Genomic DNA, 24,925 nt, shown 5'->3' with positions numbered 1-24,925 from the left:
CAAATACCCCACAGCCTAGGAGTTCACATAACAAAAGAAACGTCAACATGTCTCAAGTATTCCATTAAAAACAAACTGTCAGAGTATAAAAAATTAAGACACTAAAAGCTGCATCACAAGGTGACTACATGCTACAAAAACAGCCACCCTCCAGGCACATGTGGAATTAGGTGCTCCTCTGAGAAGCTCCTCGTTTCAAGCCACTTCACATCATGAGTCTAGCATGGCACTGTATCTGACGCTAAACATCTCTTGAAGAACAAAGGCTCTGGGACATTTCTAATGCCCCACAAAGTGAGCAGTGTCTCAAGAAGATAAAAAATAAAATAAAAGTGGGAAAACTGCCTCTGATGCGGGCATTTTACTTTCCTTGCCACCAGGCTTTGACCTTGGCTGTACTTCCTCACATCCTTCAAAAGGCCGGACTGGCTGCCACCACGTAATGGTTTATTATTTGAAGCAGAGAATCTGCAGTGTCAGGGCACTTTTCTTCATGGCAGAGAGGAACAATGGGATTCATTTTCTTTTTTACTGTTAATGTATTTGGCACACTTGATTTCAAAATTGCCTTTGGCCCTGGACAGTCTTATGAACTACACAAATAATTAAAATGAACTTAAAAAACAAACAGCAGTGGCTACTTTGTTTTGTGAACCAGCTATAACCAAAAGGAGGTCTGGAAGGTTGGGATGCTACTTGGAAGGCATCAGTTTTCCTGGTGCTCACCTTAGAAGCCCAAGAGCCAGACAGCATGTGAGCAACACTACTGAAGCCAACTGGGCAAGAGAGCCGTGTCAGGGCTGTGCGGGTAGAAGCAGGCATTCTCGCCAGCACCTATAAGTGGTCAAAACCAATTTAGAGCAGTGGCATCTGACTCAGCCCCCAGAGAAGACCCACATGGCCTGTACGTGATGCCTAGGGTCTTCTGGCAGTATTTAGACATAGGCAGTTGGAGTTATCTCAGGAAGAGGCAGTTTGAAGCTAACCTGAGTTCCCTAGGTTTCTTTTGGAGAGGCACAAACAGATGTTGACATTGCTAAACTGGGAATTTCTAAAGGTTACCTAAGCAACGTCTGGTCTGATGTACATACGGCATACTTTTTCCTCATGAAAAATGCTAAAAAATATGTGGACAAAGGAATGTTCCAGGAAGCATTCTTGAGAAGATTCCTTGGGCAAATGACTCTTTTTAACTATTGATATTTTCCAATTTAACACTTAGTAGCTTAGAAATTCTACCATAAATTGAACTCTTAAAAAAAATAGGTTTTAAACACTGTATGACAATATATTTACAGTTTAAATAGAAATTTTTCAGTAATCAAAATACATCTTTAGAAAATTTAGAATGTAAAATTTTATAAAATAATCAAGACCCATAAAAAAGCATCTTTCAGTACCATTTCAGACTTAGCTTAAGATGAAGGTTTTCCTTAAATCCTGACACCCTCTTAGACAAGCAGGGGTCCTTGGGTAAGAAGAGCCCTCTTCCATCTAGCCAGCTACCTTCCTGATCTGGGTTCTCTTTATAAAATACAGATCCACAAAGATTCTCCAGGATGGACACCAGCACTGATCACCAATGCCTTAAGGTGAGGCAGTGTGGTGGGTATGAGGGCCCATGTGTTGAGGCACTGCATGCAAACCCTTCTCTGGGCTCACTGATGACTGGCCGCAGGCTTCATGCCATGCTTGTGTGGCTGCTGCTGCGTGGTCACCTCTCATGTGGCCAGCACTCATCCTGAGTGATGAACAGCCAGTGGTAAATATGGGTCCATGGCGCCTGGCCCAGGAGAGCTGATGTGGGCAAGCCTTCACGATCACCCTAACACCCACGTGAGAACTGGGCTAGCTCTCTGAACTTGCTAAGTTTCTTTACCTGGTGGCTACTGTGCCCATCTTATGGAAGAGTCTTTGATTCGTGTGGCTTGTTAAAAGAGTAAGAAAGGAGTAGCGGTCAACTTTGGCTTCTGCAGGAGTGTCTAGCTCTGTCCGAGTGTGCACTCGGCTCTGGCTGTCCTTGACAGGAGTTTCTAGTAGAGGTATTCGCATGTGCTCGCTCTCCGTCACATCACCAGGCCTCAGATCACAAATGATGACTTATGTCTGAAGTCACCCTGCAAAACCAGCACAAAGTTAGCACCAAGCTGGGGGCTAGTGGGAAAGGGAAAACATGCAAGGGCTAAACAAATTCCTAGAGGAAACTACTGGCAAAACTAGTAATGAATGAAACAGTCATGCTTAACCATAAGGCCCACAGGACTTGCCAGGTGTGAATCCACTGTTACGTGTACATTACTATGAAGAGCTGAGGAGCTGAGGAACTTAATCTGCAGTACTCATATCTTCCTACAAGGCCCACTCCACTTCCAAGCTGGAAGCCGTTTCCCCCTGGGTGCACCTAGACCACCAGGCTTCCTAATGCTGCGTTTTCTGTTCCTTCTTTACCTCCTCATTTGTCCTGATGTAGTTAACTCCATCGGGTCTCCCTGAGCTCTTGTAACTGTGAACAGAAGAGGACAGTTGAGTGTTGTGGTTCCCTTGTTAATGCTGGCCTAAGCTTTGCTTTGTTCACATAAGGCAAGCTTACCTTTCTCCATCCTCTTTGTTGTTGATGAAGTAGCCACGTCTATATGCACAGCAGATGCCCAGTGTTATCAGGGCTAGGACGGCAAGGACAACCAGAACACCCCCAATAATTCCGGCAATGTTCAGGTCATCTGCAGAAAAGGAGGTGTGCAGGAAGAGATGACACATACTCTCTGTTCTTTTTAAAAGATCCCTGACCTGTGCTATACCTTCCCCACCCCACCTCCTTTGGCCTACCCCAGCCAGAAAAGCAAATTGAGGATATTTTAAATCTTTCTAGCCTAAGAAATACAAGACATCATAACCCCTGGTGTCACATATAAAGTACTGAGACTTTGACAGTTAAAATTCAGTTATCCTGAATACTGAATTTAGAGGGGCTTAGCATTTATAAGAAGGGTTAGAAATTCTCTAGCTAAATGCCTGGGAACATTATTAATGAAGGAAATTGTTACATTATATGTAGAATTAGGAAGCAGGCCCCCTAAGGGAAAAACGTTCCCAATTTCTATAGTCTTCCTTTGCTATAGGTTATTTGGAGGGTGGGAGAAGATTCGGCTCAAGCCATAAAAGTAGAAAATACTGAGAACATGACTTTCCACTAGCCACTTGGCTTCCTATTTACAAGCCCTCTGAGAAGAAACCCATGTTCCTTTTTCATATTAAAAACTACTGGACAAAGGCACTTGGGCACCTTCAATATGGGGGCATGGTGGCTGCTTCATTTATGCAAATAAAAGTACAGAGAAAAATACACAGGGAACTTATCAACTCAGGATTCTTCCTCCAGGAGAAAATGGCCCTAGAGCAAAATTTCCAAATTTGACAGAGCTCTGAGAGGAATCACCTCAGAGGAATACTTGTTTTACACACAAACATTTCTAGCATGAAGGATGGGTTCTGGGATCTCTATGTGGAACAGTGGTCCAAAAGGTTCTAATCATCAGGCAAGTTTGGAAAACAATGCTCCGAGACTGCAAACACATAAAATGGAAAGGTTCAACTCCCCAAGTCCTTCAGACACACACTTCATTCCCTCTTCCTCCCAATACCTCCCAGTACCCTAGAGATGACATCATCACAAAACAGAGTTAATTTACTGGGGCAAGAAATTACCATTCAGAATCCTGCAAAATAGTTGCAACTGAAAAAAATTTCTGGAGGAAAGCCTTATACAACCTCTATTTTGGTGATTATCACCAAAAGAATTAATGACCCTTTGTGAAAGTTACACAGCTGGTCTGGCCATGCTTCCAGCACCAAAAGAGCCTGGCGGGTTTGTTTCAGGGACCCTCTCAACGAGACTCAGCACTTTCTCACCCTTCCCTTCAACTTCCCCAGTAGATTCTGGTGGATCCAGACAGCTACAGAAGTCTGACCCTCAGCAGAACAGTTGCCTGTGTTGATGGAATAATGCTCAGTTTTAAACATTCTGTTCATTTCCTGGTCTTTAGATGAAATCTTTACAAAAAGTAACTCACAGACTTCCATCTCTTGCTCTTCACACCTGGCTGAGCCTGCATCATTGGAAGCGATGCAGTAATACTGCCCAGAGTCCTCCTTGTGAACAGCACTGAAAACCTGTTTCAGGGGGTGAGAAGTAAGAGCAGTCGTAAGGGTGGACCTCGGAGGGATGGGAACAACCCTAACCCCAACCCTCCAAAGCCTCCAAAGCCTAGTTGGTTTCCCTGTGGCTTCCTAGGCACTGTCCAGCTTCCTCCCTGACATGCTCTCCTGACACTGTCACCTACGAACTCCCAGCAGCATGTGCAGATGCCAAAGCCAGGCAACATCCACAATGGGAGGCTGTGCTTAACTTTTTCTTTTCTTTTTTTTTTTACTTTTTGTTTGGAAATAGGGTCTTACAAGGTTGCTAAGGGCCTTGCTATGTTGCTGTGGCAGTCCTTGAGCTTGAGATCCTCCTGCCTCATGCTTAGCTTCTGTGCTTTACTTTTATTTGGTGAAGAAACTCCTGACAATGACTGTTCCTTAGGCAACACTTTGGCAAAACAAATACCAAGGATCCTATTATAATCTGCCTGATTACCACATAAGGTTGGCTATTCCACAGACCAAGCCCCTTACCCACAAGAACTATAAGCAGCAGAAGCCTAGAGTGACATGCTGGTGCCACAGTCTGTATTCTCTCCTTCATGTACCTCCCACCACCCAGTTATTTTGAAACATTTTATCCATAAATAGTATGTACCTCTCTAGAAGAGAGACTTCTAAAACCTATAACCACAATACTATTTTCAAGCCTAAAGCAATTAACAACTGTTTAATATCATGAAATATCCAGACAGTAATTAAATTTCCTGGATTATCTCCCAGTGATTTGTACAGCTAATTATCCAAGTCAGGACTCAAATAATGTGCACCCATAACATTTGTTTAATAGCCCTTCCTTAGTCTCTTAAATCTACAGGTTTCTTTATTTTAGCTCTTTAGGACTTGTTTGTAAATGAGGGGAGGGTCATTGTTCCTGTAGAATCTCCAACATGCTGAATTTTTAGCACCTGCTTTAAAAAGTAGTTTCACTATCTCTTCTAATAACTGTTCTTTCCACAAAAAGCATTCCTTGACTCATCAAAGACATCTCCATCTCACCTCTTAGAAGAGATCTTACCAGAGTGCCTGTCTCAGAGTTTAAGAGAAAAGAGGAATTTCGAAATCTGGGGTTGGCTCTGGAGTCTGTTGGCAGCGGCATGTCATTGCGGTACCAACGGTAGTAGGGCCGGGGGTTGCCCTCGCTCTCCTGGCAGTATAGCATGGCTGCCTTGCCCACAGGGACAGCCTTGGGCACTCTGCAGACAGGGGTTACTGGCTTCACTGCAGGAAAAACATGTGTTGACGTTTAAAAGCTTAGCAACATGGCGGTATCCAGCACTTTAATAAATTAGATCCAAAGGCAAGGAGCCCCTTAAGCAACTTGGCCCCAAAGGCAAGGAAGCCAGCCAAGGAGATCCTTGGCTACAGTCCCCATGGTCACATCTGCAGCTTGGCCGTACCGTGTCCTGCTCTCCAGCCATCACACGCCAAGTCCCATCTCTAATGTGTTTCTAATTCCTCCCACCTTCAGGCGAAAGCTGTGGAAGAGACACAGTACCCCCACATGGCCTGTAGCTAGCGAAGGAATGGCAGAAGCTTCACTTCCTTCTCACCTCCCACCCCAACCCAGGCAATTGCAGCTGCATCGGCATCCCCACCTGCCCCAAGTCACATAATATCCTTAGAAATGCAGCTCTAGAAGAAAGGAATGGAAATAAGAAGTGATTTTTATTCTACAGCTAGAGACTCAGGAGGAATGACAGGTGAGTACGCTTTACTTCAAGTGAGTTCCTACCTTGCACAATTAACTCAATGGAGATCTCGTCAATTTCTTTGCGGTCACTCCGAGCAACAACCTCACAGCGATAGAGGGCTGAGTCTCTGCGGGTCACATTCCAGATCTTCAGGGAACTTTTCCCCAAGAGTTCTGCACGGTCTGTCAGGTCTCCTATAGAAAAGAAGGCACAGAGCACTAAAAATCCCTAGAGATATCCCTGCCTTTTGAAAAGCTTGGTTTCTGGGGCCAGAATTCAATGCCTCATTAAGAAGATCCTGACTGTTTTCTGTTTCTTTTCCAAGTAACAGAAATGAACACCTGAGGCTAGGAACTATGAGTTGATCCTTTTTGTACTTTGAATGCTACAAACAATAGCTGTTGTGTAAGCTGCACTCAAGTGTATCTAAACTGTTGCCAAAGCCAGGAACCTGGGAATCTCACCATTCCCAGGAGGGATTCTCCATTAATAAATAAATAACTGGCATTAAAAACTAGCTTTCTGCAAATGCTAAGGAGACAATTGGATAGCCATATGTAAAAGAAGGAAGTTGAACCTCAATCTCACCACAAATGTAAGAGTTAACTTTAAAACTTTGGGATCCAGGTGTGGTGGTGCATGCTTGGGAGTTTGAAACAGGAGGATTGCAGGTTCATGGCCAGCCTCAGCAACTTAGTGAGACCCTGTTTCAAATAAGAAGAATAAATAGGGCTGGAAGTATGGCTCAGAGGTAGAATGCCCTTACCATCCCTAGTACCATAAAAAAAAAAAAAAAAAAAAAAAAACCCTCTTGGGAAAACATAGGCCTAAATCTTCATGACTTTGGGTTAGGCAACAGTTTTTTGGAAATGATACCAAAAGCATAAGCACAAAAAATAGTTATACTGGACTTCATCAAAATTAATGTTTGTAGTCAGGTGTGGTGGCACACACTTGTAATCCCAGCATTTGGGAGGCTGAAACCAGAGGATCGTGGTTCACGGACAGCCTCAGCTACTTAGTGAGGCTCTTTGCAACTCAGTGAGACCCTGTTTCAAAATAAAAAATAGGGCAGGTGGTGTAGCTCAGAGGTAGAATGTCTCTAGGTTCCATTCCCAGTACTACAAAAAATTATAATTAAATTAATGTTTGCACTTCAAAGCAGGTAAAAAGATCCACAGAATGGGAAAAAGAGAGTAGATGCAAATCACCCAACAAAGGTCTGGAACCTGAAATGGATGAACAACTTACAACAAGTAGACAAATAACAAGTTAAAAATAAATGTAAGATATGAGTAGATATTTCTCCAAGAAAAACACAGAAATGGCCAATATGCACATGCATCTGTCATCAAAAAATGTAAATCAATACCATACTGAAATACCACTTTATGCCTCTAAGACTGCTAGAATAAAAAAGTCAGAGAATAATATGTGTTGGTAAAGATGTGGGAAGTACATTGCTGTGGGAAATGTAAAATAATAAAGCCACTTTGGGAAAGTTAGTTAGCTTTAACAAAACTAAACATGCAACTACCATGTGATCCTAAAGATGTATCTGTTATTATTCCACAGAAACAAAAACTTCTGTTCAAACCAAAAAAATGGTACATGAATGTCCATAAGCAGCACTAATAATCAACACATGAAAATAACTCGTGTATACCAAGTGATAGATAAAATAATGTGATATACTTATAATGAAATATCATTCGGCTATAAACAGGAGTGAGATACTAAAACATGCTACAACATAGATGAATTGTGAAAATATTATGCTAAGTCAAAGAAGCCAGACAAAAAAACACTGAAAACTTCCATTTATATGAAGGGTCCCGAATAGGAAAATCCAGAGACAGAAAGTGGGTTATGGGCTGCTGGGAGTAAAGGGGGTACTGATTGCTGATGAGTATGGGATTTCTCTGGGGGCTGATGAAAATGTTCTGGAATTAGTGGTGATGGTTGCACAGATATGTAACTATACTAACAAACACTGAATTGAACACACTAAGGGGCGACATCTAGCAGGGAGCTTTTGATACAGTCCTGCCTTGTGGCAGGAAAAGAGACTAGCCAACATGTGTCTTCCCTGCAGCCCTCACACCCTGCAAGGGGAACCCTTTCCTTTGCACTCATCATCCCTATGGCTAAGAGATGTGATGTTTAATTCCCAGAAGAGAAACTTCTTTAAAAGAATGTCTCACTTGGTTTCCCTGATGATCTAAACTGTATGTAGTTTGCCAGAGGCAACCTAAGTGGGCAAAGAAAATTTTTTCCAGAGAATAACATTTCAATCTTTTTAAAAAATAAGGGGTCAGGAGAGTCTCATGAGAGTGGGAAGAGAATAATACTTTTAAGAGATTAAAGTTTTGGATGATATTGAGAACATAAACAGAAACCATACTTGAGTTTGTTTCCACAAATTTTTGCTCAACTTTCAGCTTCTCCATAAACTCGGACCATCCCTGCACTAATTTCCTGTTTTTTCCTTCCCTCCTGCCTAAAGAAGGCAGTGTCCCTCTATTGTGTGTCATTTCTCTCTCTCTCTCTCTCTCTCTCTCTCTCTCTCTCTCTCTCACACACACACACACACACACACACACACACACACACACACACACACAGAGCTTAGTCTTTAGCCTCCACTGTCAACACTTCAGCTCAGGCACTGTCAGCTCCTTTCGGGTTCTGTGAAAGAACTCTGACATGGTACCTGTGGTTCTGAGTTTTTCCCATCTCCAACCTTTCCTCTGCAAAGCAGATACTTCACTTTTCTAAAGCCCAGATGTGGCCACAGTGCTTCTGCTCCGAGCATCTGGTGTGCTCTTAGGTACTGCCCACTGTCCCTGCTCACCTAGCATTCACTGTGCTTACCTAGCCACAAACATGTCCAACCTCATCTCCTCCCTCTCCCCCTGCCCAAGCCTCAGCTGCAGTGGGGAACTTGCAGCTCCTCCTAGCAGCCATGTTGTCTTTGGCATCTGTATCTTCACAAGCGGCATTCAATCTGCCCCAATAAACCTTTCTCCATACCTCCCCTCTCCATCTTGCCTGACCCACTGTCCCACCCCACTGCCAGGTGCCGCCTGCTGGACCACCATTCTCCATCAATACCACATCCACACTGTGCCATCTCATGCTTACCCAGTGCTGGCCCTGGGATAAGGTTGTGCTTGCCTGTCTAGCAAGTACTCTCTACTCTTTCCTCCTGGGACACCCCTAGCACCAAGCCAGGAAAAAGTGGCTCAGTGAATACCTGTGCACTCTGTACTGCTGGACTAGCCTTCTGAAGGACTCACCTGTGTCACTCCTCTCATGAGTCATGACAGAAGATGGCCAAGGAGAACATTCACTTTGATTCTTCAAAAGATGGGTTGTGCATAAAGTCCTAACTAATGAAGTAATATTGGTGAAGCTGAGTGATGGGTACTGGGAGGATGGATACACTATTCTCATCACTTTTGCCTATGTTTAAAATTTTTCATAGTAATAAATTTTAAAAATCAAAACAGTCTTGGCTCGAGATACAGGTTAGCAGTTCAAGGGAAATGCATTCCTGTGGACAAAGGAAAGGTCAATAGACAGGAAAGACTACATACCTTGAATTTTGTTGTCAAAAAACACATAAGAGGTTTGGTCATTTTTTATTTTCTTCCATTCAATCCTGGGTTCAATTGTCTGTGAATCCATAATAATACATGACAGTTCCACGCCTAGTGAACAAAGTGGAAAAAGGATGTTGAATAGATGTAGAACACTCTGGGTTCACTTGTATGCCCAACCCTGTGAGCCCCTCTAGTGAAGAGAGCCCTTTCATGTAGATTATAAACTGAACCACCTTCAGGCTCCAGGAGATTTAAAGTTTTGCCAAAAAAAAAAAACAAGACATTAGGAAAGATTTTACAGAAACTACCCTCCTGACCGTGCTTTATATAAGAAACTTCTTTGTCATGTAAGCACAAATCCAGGCAGGAAGCAGATGGTAGCCAAGATAAACCATGTGTGTAGTGCACTGTTCATCCACACAGGAGAGACAGGCACACCACTGAGCATCCACCCTGAACATCTTCAGGATTGATACAGGAGTGTCCTGAATTGACTGCAAGACCATCAAATGTCCTCTAGAGGGCACCCGTTCACCTCACAATGTTTCCTTGTTCTTACTTTCAAATTCCTGTACCACTGGGTTTCGGTTGCTTGATTTTAGATTCACTGCACCGACCAAGCAGCCTGAAAGGAAAAAGAAAAGCAACTTCAGAAACAGCATCTCACCAGCGTGGTGGTGCATGCGTGTAATCCCAGCATTTGAAAGGCTGAGACAGGAGGATTGTGGTTCGCAGACGGCCTTAGCTACTTAGTGAGGCCCCTTTGCAACTCAGTGAGACCCTGTTTCACCAAGAATAAAAAATTGGGCTGGGGATATTGCTCAGAGATAGAATGCCCCTGGGTTCCACCTCCAGTACAAAAAAGAAAGAAAGAAAGAAAGAAAAAAAGAAAGAAAGAAAGAAAGAAAGGAAGGAAGAAAGAGGAAAAGGAGAGAGGGAGGCAGGGAAGGAGGCAGGGAGGAAGGCAGGGAGGGAGGGAGGATCTCTATGATACCAGAAAACACTTGGATCTCATGATGTCAGGATTAATGCTTCTTTCTATGCTACCAGTCAGTAACCACAGAGGACTGAAAAATGCATTCCAAAACAAAGTATCTTAGATACATACAAGTCAACTGCTTTCCCTTTCAGTCTGACCTTCTCTGGAAGAGACCAACAGAAAGAAGAGTTCTGCAAATTCACTCTTCTTCTTAGTCCCAAGACAAAGAAAGACTTTCTCTAAGCATTTCCTTCTTGCTCAGAGCCAGCATCTATCCCATTGCCATCTCTCATCCAGACTTGCTCAGCCTTCTCTTGCCATTCTCCCTCCCTCCCTCCCAACACACACACACACACACACACACACACACACACACACCCCTCCTCTAGACTTCAAGGCCTGCAAAGGAGCTCTTGGGGACCACACCACATAGTCCAAATCCTTATAAAACCTCCCCTTCAGGATGGCATCAACCCTCTCTGGGCATAGCTATTAACCAGCTAAGAGGCCACCTCACCACATTCTCATCTAGCCTAGTGCTTCCAGTCCATGCAGAACTTTGTACCAGTCTTTAGTGAAATGAGAAAGCTAATAGTACAATGATTTTCATGGAGCTATGTTTGTACTATTGATGAAATCAACATATGATAATTATATGGTCTCAGAATTTCTCATCTAATCTTAGAAGATCAAGAAGGTATACCACCACCTAAAAATGCCATTGTTCAGGTACCTGGCCTCTAAAAAGTTTGCATTCCTTAAAAAACAAAAAAGCCTACATATAGAAAACTCCTATTAAGGTCTCTGGATGTTAGCTTACTATGCTGGCTGAAGAAAATGCATAAAGACTTGGTATCCAAGCTACCTTCTAATTCCTTGTACATTGGCCTGCTGGCCACAATAATCCATTCTCTTCCTTTCTATATCTTATTTAATGGTCCAGCTACATGTATCCATGCTAAGTATACACTTGGATCCTTTCTTACTAAGACTTCACTCTCATTGTAGCAAAAGCCTTAAAGAATCTAATAAAAAGAAACAAAATCAGAAATATAATATACCTGAGTTGCTACTAGTTTCCAAAACACTTCTACAAAGGGCTATAAAAGCAGGGCAACTGAGGATAATTTTATTTTAATTGGGGTAATCATGAGCTATTTCTAGAGGACTGAAATACATCCCATGCATGTGCAGCACCTCCTACTTCTCCTTTAGTCTAAAAGCTCACAGTGGCCCATTAATGGAGAATAACATGATGCTCTGAGTATCTGCCAAAGCCACCAGGCTCCTAATAAGGAGAATGACCACAAACAGTTCCTCTCAGTTTGATCACTATGATTTAGAAAACACACCAAAACTCTGGCCAGGGATCAGTGACCGTGACCAGCGATCAGTGTCTGATCTAAACACTACCAAAAGGGTCTTAGAGGTGATTCATGAGACCACTGCCCATTGGATACTGAAGCAGAGCCCAATTAGATCCCTTCCCTAACAAGTATGAAGCCAAGAGAAAAAAATGAGTTAGAGAGCCTACAGTCACAAGAGAAACCAAGTAGAAGCAGCTCACAAGGAGAAAGAAGTGGATTCATCAAAATGGTGGAAATATTAGATTGGACAACAGCAAGTGGACTAGAGACCATAACAGATTCAGTGGCCACTAAAGTAGCAATGGTGTCTGCATATCTCAGTTTTCTTGGTGGCCAACAGATACCTTTACAATAAACCTCTAAGGCACACTAAACCAACGTGTTTCTAACAACCTAAAAGAAACCCAAGTACCAAGTGCCATGTGCATACATGGGAATCATGTTGAACCTCACTGTGATGTGTAATTACACACACCAATAAAAATGCAAAAAAGAAGCTAAATAGCCCCAAATAGTGGAAATAATCGCTTCTTTATTCCATTGCACTAGAAAAAAGAAAAGCATTAAGGAAAAACTGGTAAAAATGGAATCGAAGAAGTGAATGCTTTGCTCTCTCCCAGAATTTTCATTTTATTCCCAAATAACTCTTAACTTTATAAATTTTCTTGAACTCCTTACCCACATCAGTCTACAATCCCACTTTAAAATGTAGTCATAACCATGTAAAAGAATAGTGCTATGAGGACTAGAAACCACAAACAACACACTTGAAGACAACATAAGTAACTCACCTCAAGTACTATCTGGTGCCCAGGGGTGCGATTCTGACAACCAGGTAGGAAATGGATCTAGGAGCCTGATGTGATGGCTGCTGAAGTTTAATTGGGCACACACTGAGACCTAGTGCTAACAGAATACTCACACTGAGATGACATAATTTAAGACTGTGCAAAGTGTTTTTGGAAGGAAAATTACAAATCTGCCAAGTGTTGTTCCTACTTAATTTCATGTCAGCTTTGTCCTGTCCACTGGACTTAGTGTTTTCAAAGGATCCATTCATTGAACAATTCTTATTTAGCACTTATGTGATTATATTGGTCTATATTTTAGAGATGGCATAAATAAAACATAAGTCTGTGCTTTCATGGAGCTTGCGTTTCAGTGTTAAACAACGGGTACTATGTTTATTCATCTTTATGCTATCTTTAATGCCTGACTGCAAACTTAATACAGAGCTACAACAATCAAGACAATGTGGAATCAGTATAAAGATAGACATACAGACCAACAGAATAGACCAGAAAGCCCACAAATAAACCCTCACATGATTTTCAAGTATTTAATCATTCAATGAAAAAATATCTTTTTTTTTTTTTTTTTTTTTTTTTGGTAGTGCTGCAGATCAAACCAAAGGTGTTTTACCTCTAAGCTATATACCTCCGGCCCTTTCTTTATTATTATTATGCTTCATTTTGAAACAGGGTCTCACTAAGTTATCATACTCAAACCTATGATCCTCCTATCTCAACCCCCCAAGCACTGGAATTACAGACTTACATCGCCAAGCACAGCTGCATCATTCCTTTAAATAAATGATGCTGGGAAAACGGAATATCCACATAAAATATGATGAAGGTGAGCTCTTAAACCACATTTAAACATTAACTCAAAATGGATCAAAGACCTAACTGTAAGAGCTAAAACTATAGAAAACATAGAAGAAAATGTTCATATTTTTGACCTGGCAATCTTTTATTTGATGTGATATCAAGGCAGAGACAAGAAAAGAAAAATAGGTAAATTAGACTTCATCAAAATTTTAATATAGGTAGTGTGGTACACGCCTATTCTCAGCTACTCAGTACACACCTATCAGAAGTAGGATGCCTCTGGATTCAATCCCCAGTACCACCAAAAAGAAAAAAGAGAGAGAAAAAATAAAACAGAAGGATATTTCATCAAAGAAGATATACAAGTAGCCAATGAAAAGATGTTCAACTGTTTAACATCATTAACCTTCAGATAAATAAAACCCAAACTACAAAGAAATAAAATCAAAACTGCTTCAGACCCATGGGGGCCTTTTAAGAAAATAACAAGTGTTATTGAGGATGTGAACATAATCCTTGTGCACTGCTGGTGGGAATGTAAAATGGTGCAGCTACTGTGAAATAATTTGGGAGTTCCTTAAATTAATCATAGGATTATCATATGTCCCAAAATGATCCTCCTATATATCCAAAGAACTTGAAAGCAGGGACTCAAACAGATACACGTTACATAATGTTCATAGTGGCATTATTCACAACAACCAAAAGGTAGAAAAAAACAACTATAGATGAATGAATAAATAAAAATGGCATATATATACAATAGTGTTATTTAGCCTTAAAAAGGTAAAAGGCAAAAACAACCAACACATGCTGCAACATGGATGAACCTTGAAGACACTATGAAAAATGAAATGCCAAACATAAAAAGACAAATATTGTATAGTTTTACTTATATAAAGTAAACTAGGCAAATTCATAGAAAGAAAGTAGATGAGAGGTTACTAGGGGTACTGTTTAATAGGTACAGTTTGGGATGATGAAAAAGTTCTAGAAATGGAAGAGTGTGGGTGGCTGCACAGTATTACGATTGTACTTAATGCCACTGAAATGTACACTTTTTAGGGTAAATTTTAGCTGGGCATGGTGACACATGCTTGTAATCCCAGTACTTGGGAGGCTGAGACAGGAAGATTGCAAATTCATGAACAGCCTCAGCTATTTAGTGAGGCCCTCTGCAACTCAGTAAGGCCCTGTTTCAAAATCAAGAATAAAAGACAGGGCTGGGGAGTATAGCTTAGAGGTGGAATGCCCATGGGGTCAATCCCCAGTGATGCAAAAAACGGGGGGTAAATTTTTGGGTGGGGGATGTGATACTGTGGTGGAAAAGAGCACTTGCCTAGCTAGCATGTGTGATGGTCTGGGTTTAATCCTCAGCACCATAAAAATAAATAATGGAGAAAACTTTATGTATATTTTGCCAGAAATAAAACTTCTTTTTAAAAAGTAGTAATTTGGGAGGCTGAGAAAGGAGAATCACGGTTTGCACACAGCCTTGGCTACTTAGTGAGGCCCTCTGCAACTCAGTAAAACCCTGTTTCAAAATAAATGAATAAAATATAGGGCTGGGGGTGTAGCTCAGAGGTAGAATGCCCCCGAGTTCTATCCCCAGGTCTGCAAAAATAATAAATAAATAAATAAATAAATAAATAAATAAATAAATAAATAGCAGTGACAAGCAGGTGTGGTAGCGCATGCTTGTAATCCCGCGCTTGGGAGGCAGAGATAGGAGGACCGTGCAGGTTCGAAGCCAGCTGCACTGCCTTAAGAGACCCTGTTTCCAAATTTAAAAGTATAAAAATAGGTCTGGGAGTGTTGCCCGGAGGAGTAAGGGTTTCCAGGAACCCCAGTACCACCAAAAAAAAAAAAAAAAAAAAAAGCAGTGACAATACCAAAATGATGGCAATGATACAGAAAAGTTAGATCACTCATACAGAGTTTACAGAGAAGACAGAGTACAGAAAAGGGGTGGAACACCACTTCTCCCACTCAACTGCAAGTATGTCTTCCTGAAGTAAGAATACAATTACATTTGGTGAAGAAAAAGTCATGTGATCAGCAGAGATTCTCTCTTTTCACTAAACATATATATATATGTATGTATATATATATATATATATATATATATATATATATATATATATATATACACACACTGTACATCATCATGGTGAGACTCACAGTGATACTCAGATACATGAACTTCAGCTGGATATATACTCTCTGCCTAGTGCTGATGGTCATTAGAAAGTGCAAAAGCAAAACCTCACAACATTAAAGCTGAATAAAAATATCCAAAGCACACAGGTCACTGCGAATCATCCATGATCACAAAAGGATCTTCATTATACACTGACCATAAATGCAATTATATAAGTTCATTTTTTTTTTACTTGTGTATCCAACTAAAAGGACTCAGGAAAACCTACAGATTATATATATATATATATATGTATATATATATATATATATGTATATATATATATATACACATCTATTTTTTATATAAGTTTAAATACTTTCAAAGCACATCTTTCTAGGATACTTAAATATTAGCATTTGAAAAGAAAACTGTTACTGTTTTTTTTTTTTTATTTAACTGTGTCCTCTGGGATCCAAATCCCAGATATCACATTGTTTTAGAAATGAAGTACTTTTGCCGGGCGTGGTAGTGCACGCTTGTAATCCCAGCATTCCAGAAGCTGAGACCGGAGGATTGTGGTTCGTGGACGGCCTCAGCTACTTAGTGAGGCCTCTGCAACTCAGTGAGACCTGGTTTCAAAATAAAGAATAAAAAATTGGGCAGGGGGTATAGCTCGGAGGTCGAATGCCCCTGGGTTCCATCCCCAGACCGAAAAAAAAAAAAAAAAAATACTTTTAAGTTTTAATGTTGAAATAACTATAGATTAACAGAAAGTTGAAAAGACAGTACAGAACTGTCCAGTACAAATCAGTGTGATGGAGCTCACCGGTAATCCCAGAACCTGGGAGGCTGAGACAAGAGGATCATGAGTTCGAGCCAGAGTATAGTAACTTGACAAGATCCTATTTCAAAACAAAAAAATAAACAAAGCTGGGTTCAATGCCCAATATTAAAGGATGGATGGATGGATGGACGGATGGATGGAAGAAAGGAGGGAGGGAGGGAAGGAGGGAGGGAGGGAGGGAGGGAGGGAGGGAGGGAAAGAGAGAGGTAGGGAGGGAAAGAAAGAAAATGTCCAGTACATTCCTCTAAGTTAAAAAACCATGCATGAAAAAAAATCCCACAAAAGCCTCAAGAGAAGGCTTTCTTGCAATGAACTATTGATACAGACACTCTGGGAAACCATTAGTCAGTTTCTTTAAAAATTGAGCATACAACTACCATATGACCAGGCAATAATACTCTTAGGCATTTATCCCAAAGAGGAAACTCATATGCATTCAAGAACTTATAAACATACATTCATAGTAGTTTTAAAGTAATGCTCTGAGCTGGAAACACTCCATCTTCTTGCTTGCTAGTTTGTTGTTTTGTTTTGTTTTGTTTTGTTTTGTTTTGTTTTGTTTTTGCAGTACTGGGGATGAAACCCAGGGGCATTCTACCTCTGAGCTACACCCCCGACCCTATTTTTTATTCTTTATTTTGAAACAGGGTCTCACTGAGTTTCAAAGGGCCTCACTAAATAGTACCTGAGGCTGTCCACAAACCACGATACTCTTATCTCAACCTCCTGAATGCTGGAGTAACAAGCGTGCAAGCATGCCCCACCACACACAGCTGCTTGCATGGTTTTTGAAGAAAAGTCTGATGTGATTTATAACCTCCCTCTTGTATAGGCAAGGGTCTGGGGATGGAACCCAGGGGCATTCAACCTTCAAGCTAAACCCCCTGCCTATTTTTTATTCTTTATTTTTGAAACAGGGTCTCACTAAATTGCAAGGGCCTCACTAAGTAGCTGAGGCTGTCCACAAACCGTGATCCTCTGGTCTCAGCCTCCCAAATGCTGGGATTACAAGCCTGCACCACCACGCCCGGCTGCAGCAAGGTACTTTTGCCTTCTGTCTTCTGAAAATTTTCTCTTTCTATAGTTTGAATATGATGGCCTTGGTTTAGATTTTTTTTGGCATTTATCCTGCTTGGTGTTCACTGAGCTTCCTGGACCAGTGGTTTGGTATCTGACATTAACTTTAGAAAATCCTCCACATAAAAATTTTAAAAAAGGAAAATCCTCATCAGGCATGACTACTTCAAATGTTCCTTTTGTTCCCTTCTTCTATTTCTGGTATTACACATATGTTATACCTTTTATAGTTGTTCCACAGTTCTTAGATATTTTGTTCTTTTTCCCTTTTTTTCTTTTTTAAGTTTTCTTCCTCTGTCCTTTTGGTTTGGAAAATTCCTATTGACATATCCTCAATCTCAGAGATTCTTGCCACAGTTGTATTGTCTACAAGGGTCCATCAAATGCACTTTTCATTTCTATTACAGGTTTTTAGTCTCTAGCATCTCTTTTTTACTCTTTCCTATAACTTCCATCTCTCTACTTGCATTGCCCATCATATGTTTTGTCTACTTTTTCCATTAGAACCTTTAGCATATTTATCATATTTGTTTTAAATTCCTGGTCTGAAAATTCTAGCATTTCTGCCACATCAGAGTTCGGATAGTTGCTCAGGCTTCTCAAACTGTATTTGGCCCTTTTGTATACCTTGTAATTTTTTTTTTTTTTAATGGCAGACACGATATGCAGAGTAAAGGGAGCTGTAGTAGGTAAGCTTTTAATGAAGTGATGGTAATATGAGTGGGAAGGGGAAGAGTTTTATAGTTCTATGATTATTTCTCAGTCTTAGTGGCCTGGGCTCTTAGGCAATTAATCCCCACCCACTCTCACCCCCAGTACTGGGGAAAGAATCCAGGAACCCTCTATTTCTGAGCTACATAATCAGCTCTTTTTCACTTTTTGAGACAAGGGTCCTGCTAAATCACCCAGGCTTACCTCCAACTTGCCATCCTCCTAGCTCAGCCTTTCAAATACTGTGATTACAGGCATGCACCATGGTGCCAGACGGGCTGCAATTTTCACAAGTGTTTCCCAGTTCCCACTCCCCTTAGGTTGGACAGGATGTTGAAAGGAGACTGGACATAGGGATTTCCCATCCCAAGTCAGGCTGTTAAAATTCCAGAAGGTTAGGTTCCACAAAAGTAGTTTATCTATGGGTAGCCATTGTTAGGCTATGCAAAGATAGTTTATCTGTGGGCAGTCCTTGTTAAGAACAGAATATTTTAGATTATTTCAAAATGGTATTCCTCTCCATGTGCTGGAAGGGGATTTTTCTCCATTCTTCACTGAAAGAACTTTGTAAGGCTCCTGGAGGTAAAACTTAAAATTTTCAGAAGCCTCCAAAAACTGTCCCCCCACCCATGGAGTTTTTACTCCACACTGAATATCCAAAAAATTGTCATTTAGTTTGAGACAAGAGGATTGTAGGTTCACAGCCAGCCTCACAACTTAGTGAAACCTTGTTTCAAAATAAAGAATAAAAAAAATAGGGTTAGGGGTGTAGCTTGGGGTAGAATGTCCCTGGGTTCAATCCCCAGTACTGAATGAATGAATGAATGAATGAATGAATGAATGAATGAAATAGTGCAGGTTTTTCTATTCTGGTACTAGTTCTTATGGAAGTTTCTGTTCCTAGGTTTCTGCTCTGGAAGATTAGGATTCTGTATGTCTGCTCATCTCTCCAACTTTGGGCAATATTTTGTTGTGTGACATCAATTTTCTAAACTATCTAAGAAGAGTTGATAATTTGCAGATTATTAAGCTTTTCCTTGTTAGGATATAGTGAGTTCTTCAAGCTCCTTACATGCCAGACTGGAAACCAGAAGTACTGTGTGTTGGACTCATATACTACATCTTTGCTGAATTTGCTTATCTCTGTGTATATATTATTTTCTACAATCAAGACAATGTCATCCACAGAGAATTTTACCTCTTCCTTTCTAATTTAGATGCCATTCCTTTTCCTGTGAGCCACTCTAGCCAGAAATCTAATGCTACACAGAAGTTGCTATGGCTTCGATCTGGACTGTCTTCCCCAAAGCACATGTGTTGAATGCTTGGTCCCCAGTGCAGAAATGTTCAGAGGTAGGGCTTTTTTTTTTTTTTTTTTTCGACTGAGGATGGAACCCAGGGGCATTCTACCTCTAAGCTTCACTCCCAGCCCTGTTTTTTATTCTTTATTGTGAAACAGGGTCTCACCGAGTTGCAAAGGGCCTCATTAAGTAGCTGAAGCTGTCCACGAACCTCGATCCTATTTCAGCCTCCCAAATGCTGGGATTACAAGCATCCACCACTACACCCGGCTTAGAGGTAGGACTTCTGAGAAGTTACTAAATTATGAGGGCTCTGAGCTAAAGAGTGATGATTAATCCACTGATGAATTCATAGCTGAATGGACTTCTGGGAGGTGGTGGGAACTGTAGAAGGTGGGTCCTAGTTGAAGAGAGTAGGCACATGGAGGCATTCCCTGGTAGATTATATCTTCTCCCTGATCCCTACCTCTGTCTCTCTCTCAACACAACAGTGTGAAATAAGTATCTTTGCTCTACCATACCCTCTCCACCAGGATGTTCTACCTCACCAAAAGTCCAAAGCAATGAAATCATATGACCGTGGACTGAAACCTCTGAAACAATGAGCCAAAATAAATCTTCCCTCTTTTCTCGGGTATTTTTCACAGCAACAGAAAGCTAACACATAAGTGGTGAAAACAACATCCTTGTCTTGTTCCTGATCGTAGGGAAAAAACACTTTCAGTCTTTCACTATTAAATATAATGTTACCTGCAAGTTTTTCCTCTTTGGCCTTTATATAGTTGAGGGAGCTCCTTCTATTTCTTTCTGAGTTTTTTTTTTTTTCCTTAACATGAAAGAATATTACATTTGGTCATACGCTTTTTCTGCATTGAGATTATTATGTGTTTTCCCTTTTATTTTATGAATATAGTATAATACTTTAATTGATTATATGTTAAACTATCCTTGCATTTCTGGAATAAATCCCTTTTTCTCATAGTGTTTAGTCCATTTGCATTTAAAGTAACTACATATAAGGAAAAAATTCTGTCATTTTTCTATTTGTTTCTGTAGGTCAATAATTTTTTGTATTACTTGTTTCTTTAATCACTGTCTCTTTCTGTGTTCAGCTGATTTTTATAGTGACATATTTTCGTTCTGGTTATCATGAAGATTACAATAATTTGAACTGATACCAACACATATATAGTTTGCTTTTGTTTGTTTTTGTGGTACTGGGGATGGAATCCAAAAGTATTATACCTCTGAGCTACACCTCCAGCCCTATTTTTTATTCTTTATTTTGAAACAAGGTCTCACTAAGTTGCAAAGGGCCTCACTAAGTAGCTGAGGCTATCCACAAACCACAATACTCCTGTCTCGGCCTCCCTAATGCTGGAATTACAGATGTGTGCCACCATGCCCAACGGTTTTTAAGTATATTTGAAGCACATAATTTAAGATATTTGTCTAATAAAACCAATGTTCATGTTTCTTTTGGAGCAATTTCTATCAACTGATTTAGTTAATACATGTTTTCCTATTTTTTTGTATACTCTGTGACTTTTCTGCTGTTGAGAAACCTGCCATTTGATGATTATAACAACTCTGGAAATCGGATTCTTCTCCTGCCCCAAGATTTGCCATATACAACTTTTATAAAAAAATTATCCAGACATTCTTTTGTAAAGACCATTCCTTTTCAATTGTGATCAATAAGGTTCTTTAAATCTATTTTAACTAATATTTTAACAAAGATTGCCTTGAATCTTGAATGCCAAGATATCCCCCCTCCCTCCCTCCCTCCCTCCCTCTCTGAATATCTGCAGATAGGCTTTGTTCAGGGCGGTAGACTTGCTCTCCACCCAACAATCAACCTGAGATGGAATTTTAAAGTAGTCTCAGGTGTTCTCCGAGTATATGTCTTGCCTGGATGTGAGATTGGCTTTCTCTATCCTCATGTCCTAAAGAATCTCTCATAGCTCCTACATGCCTTCTCTATATTTCTAGCCAATCTCTTTAGGCCTTTGTGGTTTATAGCCATTTTGTAACTCTTAGAAGCAGTGTCCACTGTTCCTTCCTGACTGCTTTTCTGGTTAACAAGACAGATATGCACCCTGCACTGGTCCATTAGCTACACCCCAGACAGGTTAGAACATTATTCATAATAATTTGTAAATACCATCTGCTTTGCACACTCTGGTTCAAACAGAGAAACTGGGAAACAGCTGCCAACTACTCAAAACCAAGAGAGCTGCCCCACCAGAGAGCAAGTAGGGCAAGAAAATGAAAAACACCACAAACCTTTTCAAAAGGCTTAACAATGGCTGCTGCTTGCTTGCTTCCTTCTTCCCTTTTCCTTCCTTTCTTTTCTTTCTTTCTTTCTTTCTTTCTTTCTTCTTTCTTTCTTTTCTTTCTCTTCATCTTTTTTTAATACTAGGGATTAAGCCCAGGAGCATTCTACCTCTGAACTACTCCTGCCTTTCTTTTAAAGTAAAATGTTTAAAATGGGATTTTGCTAAGTTATCTGGCCTTGAACTTATAACTGGCCTTGAACTTATAAACTTCCTATCTCAGCCTCCCAAGTAATGGGAAAGATGGCTTCTTCTTAAATGGATATCTGTTTGATTGCCGTAATATCTGACTGATTTGAGAACCCAAACTAAACTGGATCATAGAGCTAATGGGTGTTTTCTTGGTGTTTCTGTGAAGAGATGACCCTGGGGCTTTGAAGCCCACCATTTCCTGGTGTCACTGTAAGCTGGCATTGTCGCTCCTTTCTTTTTCTGCTGTTCTAATTCATCTTTATGCCCTTCCTTTTGGAGAAGTTACTGGTTATAAGTGGAGAGGAGAGACACAGCGAGGCAGTGTTTGTAAATGGCAAAGGCCATGCATGATAAGACTACAGCCTGTGTATGACAAGACTGGATGAAGAGTAAGGACTGACTCACTGTCTGATCTGTCAGTGTTTCTGCTTTCTTTAAATATATTTTTATTTTTAGTGACATATAGTAACATATGTGTGGTGTAGAGTACAACATTTCAATACACATATGCAACGCGTTAGTGTTTCTTTTGACACTGGAGCATTCATTCTCACTGTAAACAGCAAACTGCCATTCTTAGCTTACATGACTTTCTGGGACTTAAGTGCTTTAAAGATAATTAAGAGATGCGTTTGCAAACCAGAAAACCCAACCCAGTGCAGAGGAATGCTCAACATTATAATTCCATCTTTAAAGCTCTTTTATATGCCAAAGCTATGAAATACTATCAAGAAATCTAGGTCCAATGTTTAATACTTTTTGACTTTCAGTGTGATTTTGTACCCCTCCATTTTTCCAACAGTAAAATATTAGAAAATCTTCACTCTTCTTTCACCAACAATTGAAGATAAATAGATTAAACATTTTAGAAGGGCTATTTCTATCATCACTATTATACTATCTAGGGACCAATAACCAGAGAATAGCAAGCTTCACATTTAATCACACATGTATCCCCAAAAAAATCCCATGTGAGTTGGAAACAAGTAAAGGAAAGACAGGCTAATAAACAGAAGGGCAGCAGAACCTAAAAGAGGGAGTTAAGGACAAAATTATACCATGCCCCCCAATTCATATGCTAAATCCAGACTTCCAGTGACTTTGAAAGAGGCAATAAAGGTTAAAAGAGGCGTTAAGGTTAGGCCTGAATTCAACATAACTGACTAGTATCTTTATAAGGATGTATACAGAGGAAATTAAGTAAAATAATAATAATAATAATAATAATAATAATAATAATAATACTTCCTGAATTTCTACCAAATCTAGAAATTTTAAATTTCTGAGTATCAAAATATGCTTGAATTCACAGATGACAAAAGCTATTGGCCTTTTGTTCAATGATATATCATCCTCTCTAAAGAGAGAATGGATGAGTTCTGAGAATGCAGACAAAGGGGCCCACTCCTGAGAGGGCTGTCTCCACAAGTAAGTGAGATGACAAAGGATTTATAAAAAGCCACAGAGAATGACATCTCTAGCTATATCAAGGAGAAAACTGGACCTCAGGCTGTGTCCTTAGGCTGATTAATAATCATAAAAATAGACTGGGGGTGGTAGTGCTTGCTTAGCATGTGTGAGTACAATCCACAGCAACACACACACACACACACACACACACACACACACACACACACACACAAATTTACCAGCCTCTGTGAGGCCAAGGCTAAAACACAGGAGGGAAACTTTTTTCTTTCTCCCCCCCCCACCTTTATTTTGGCTGTAAACAACACCCAAAATACTGACTTTTATTTTTGAAGACAAAAATACCACTGTGTGATTCTCTGTGGGAGTCAGTAAGTGCTTTCTGCCTAGAGGCACCTGGTCCCCAACAAGAAAGACATGTCAGTTTAGATCTACAGTGCAGAGAGGACCTAGAAAGGAGTCATCTGGAAGCCAAGTGCAGTGGCACGCACCTGTAATTCCTGAACTTGGAAGACTGAGACGGGGAGATCTCAGATTCAAGGCCAACAACATGTGGCAACTTAGCAAGACCCTGTTTCAAAACAAACAAACAAACAAAAAAAAAAAAATAGGGCTAGAGCTCAAAGGTAGAAGAAAGCTCCTGGGTTCAATCCCCAGTACTACAAAGAAAGGGGGAGAACTCTAAGGGGCCAGGAGTGATTATAAAAAGACCAGCTAATACCAGCTAGCCTTACTTACTCTCTTATTTTTCTTCTTTATATGTCTTTGTTTCTGATGCTAGGGGTTGAACCCAGGGGCATTCTACCTTTGGGCCATATTCCCAGCTTGCTTGCTTGCTTGCTTGCTTTACTTATTTATTTACTTATTTATTTACTTATTTATTTATTTTGGTGGTGCTGGGGTTCCTGGGAAACCCTCTACCTCCGGGCTATACTCCCAGACCTTTTTTTATATTTTTTTAATTTGAAAACAGGGTCTCTCTTAAGCCAGCAAGGCTGGCTTTGAACCTGCACACTCCTCCTGTCTCCGCCTCCCAACTGCAAGGATTACAAGCATGCACCACCACACCTGGCTCTGTTTTATTTTTTTTTATTTTGAAACAGGGTCTTGCTAAGCTCCTGAGGATACCTCCAAACTGCTGTGACTGACCTTGAACCTGTTGTCCTCCTGTGTGAGCCTCCCAAGTACTAGGTTTACAGGTATGTGTCACCATGCACACCTGGCCTCTATGTCTTTCTTAAGGTAATCAGGAGTAGAAGTTGTCACTCCATTCTCAATTGGGCTCATTTGCTTAAAATATGTTAAACTAATTCTATATTTCCAATTTCCAATTTCAAATGGCTTACTGCAATGGCAAAATTCCTCATTCGTGAAACCAGGGCCATCAGAGATGTCAGTTCCAGGGGTTAGGAAGGAAATGAAGATGAGTTAGATATAT

The 24,925-nt window shown here is 40.5% G+C and overlaps 1 protein-coding gene across 2 annotated transcripts in view; it reads right to left on the bottom strand.

Annotated features, from left to right (window-relative positions):
- Window positions 1-2,081: 2,081 nt before the first annotated feature.
- Window positions 2,082-24,925, bottom strand: part of JAM3 (junctional adhesion molecule 3) — a gene marked incomplete at both ends in the record, with an annotated part of 63,940 nt that continues 41,096 nt past the window's right edge. Inside the window, 8 exons of one of the 2 annotated variants that reach the window (XM_080719756.1) lie at window positions 2,082-2,117; window positions 2,449-2,503; window positions 2,591-2,720; window positions 4,071-4,170; window positions 5,219-5,421; window positions 5,936-6,088; window positions 9,494-9,607; window positions 10,059-10,124. In XM_080719756.1, the coding sequence (XP_080575882.1) occupies window positions 2,082-2,117; window positions 2,449-2,503; window positions 2,591-2,720; window positions 4,071-4,170; window positions 5,219-5,421; window positions 5,936-6,088; window positions 9,494-9,607; window positions 10,059-10,124 (857 nt within the window). The remainder of the gene's footprint in view (window positions 2,118-2,448; window positions 2,504-2,590; window positions 2,721-4,070; window positions 4,171-5,218; window positions 5,422-5,935; window positions 6,089-9,493; window positions 9,608-10,058; window positions 10,125-24,925) is intronic. The other variant, XM_080719757.1, reaches the window with a different exon arrangement.

Source organism: Muscardinus avellanarius (assembly GCF_963383645.1).
Source record: "Muscardinus avellanarius genome assembly, chromosome: 1".
NCBI classification, from domain to species: domain Eukaryota; kingdom Metazoa; phylum Chordata; class Mammalia; order Rodentia; family Gliridae; genus Muscardinus; species Muscardinus avellanarius.
Note: the sequence above shows the minus strand (reverse complement) of the source record. Positions and strands in the feature narration are given on the sequence as shown.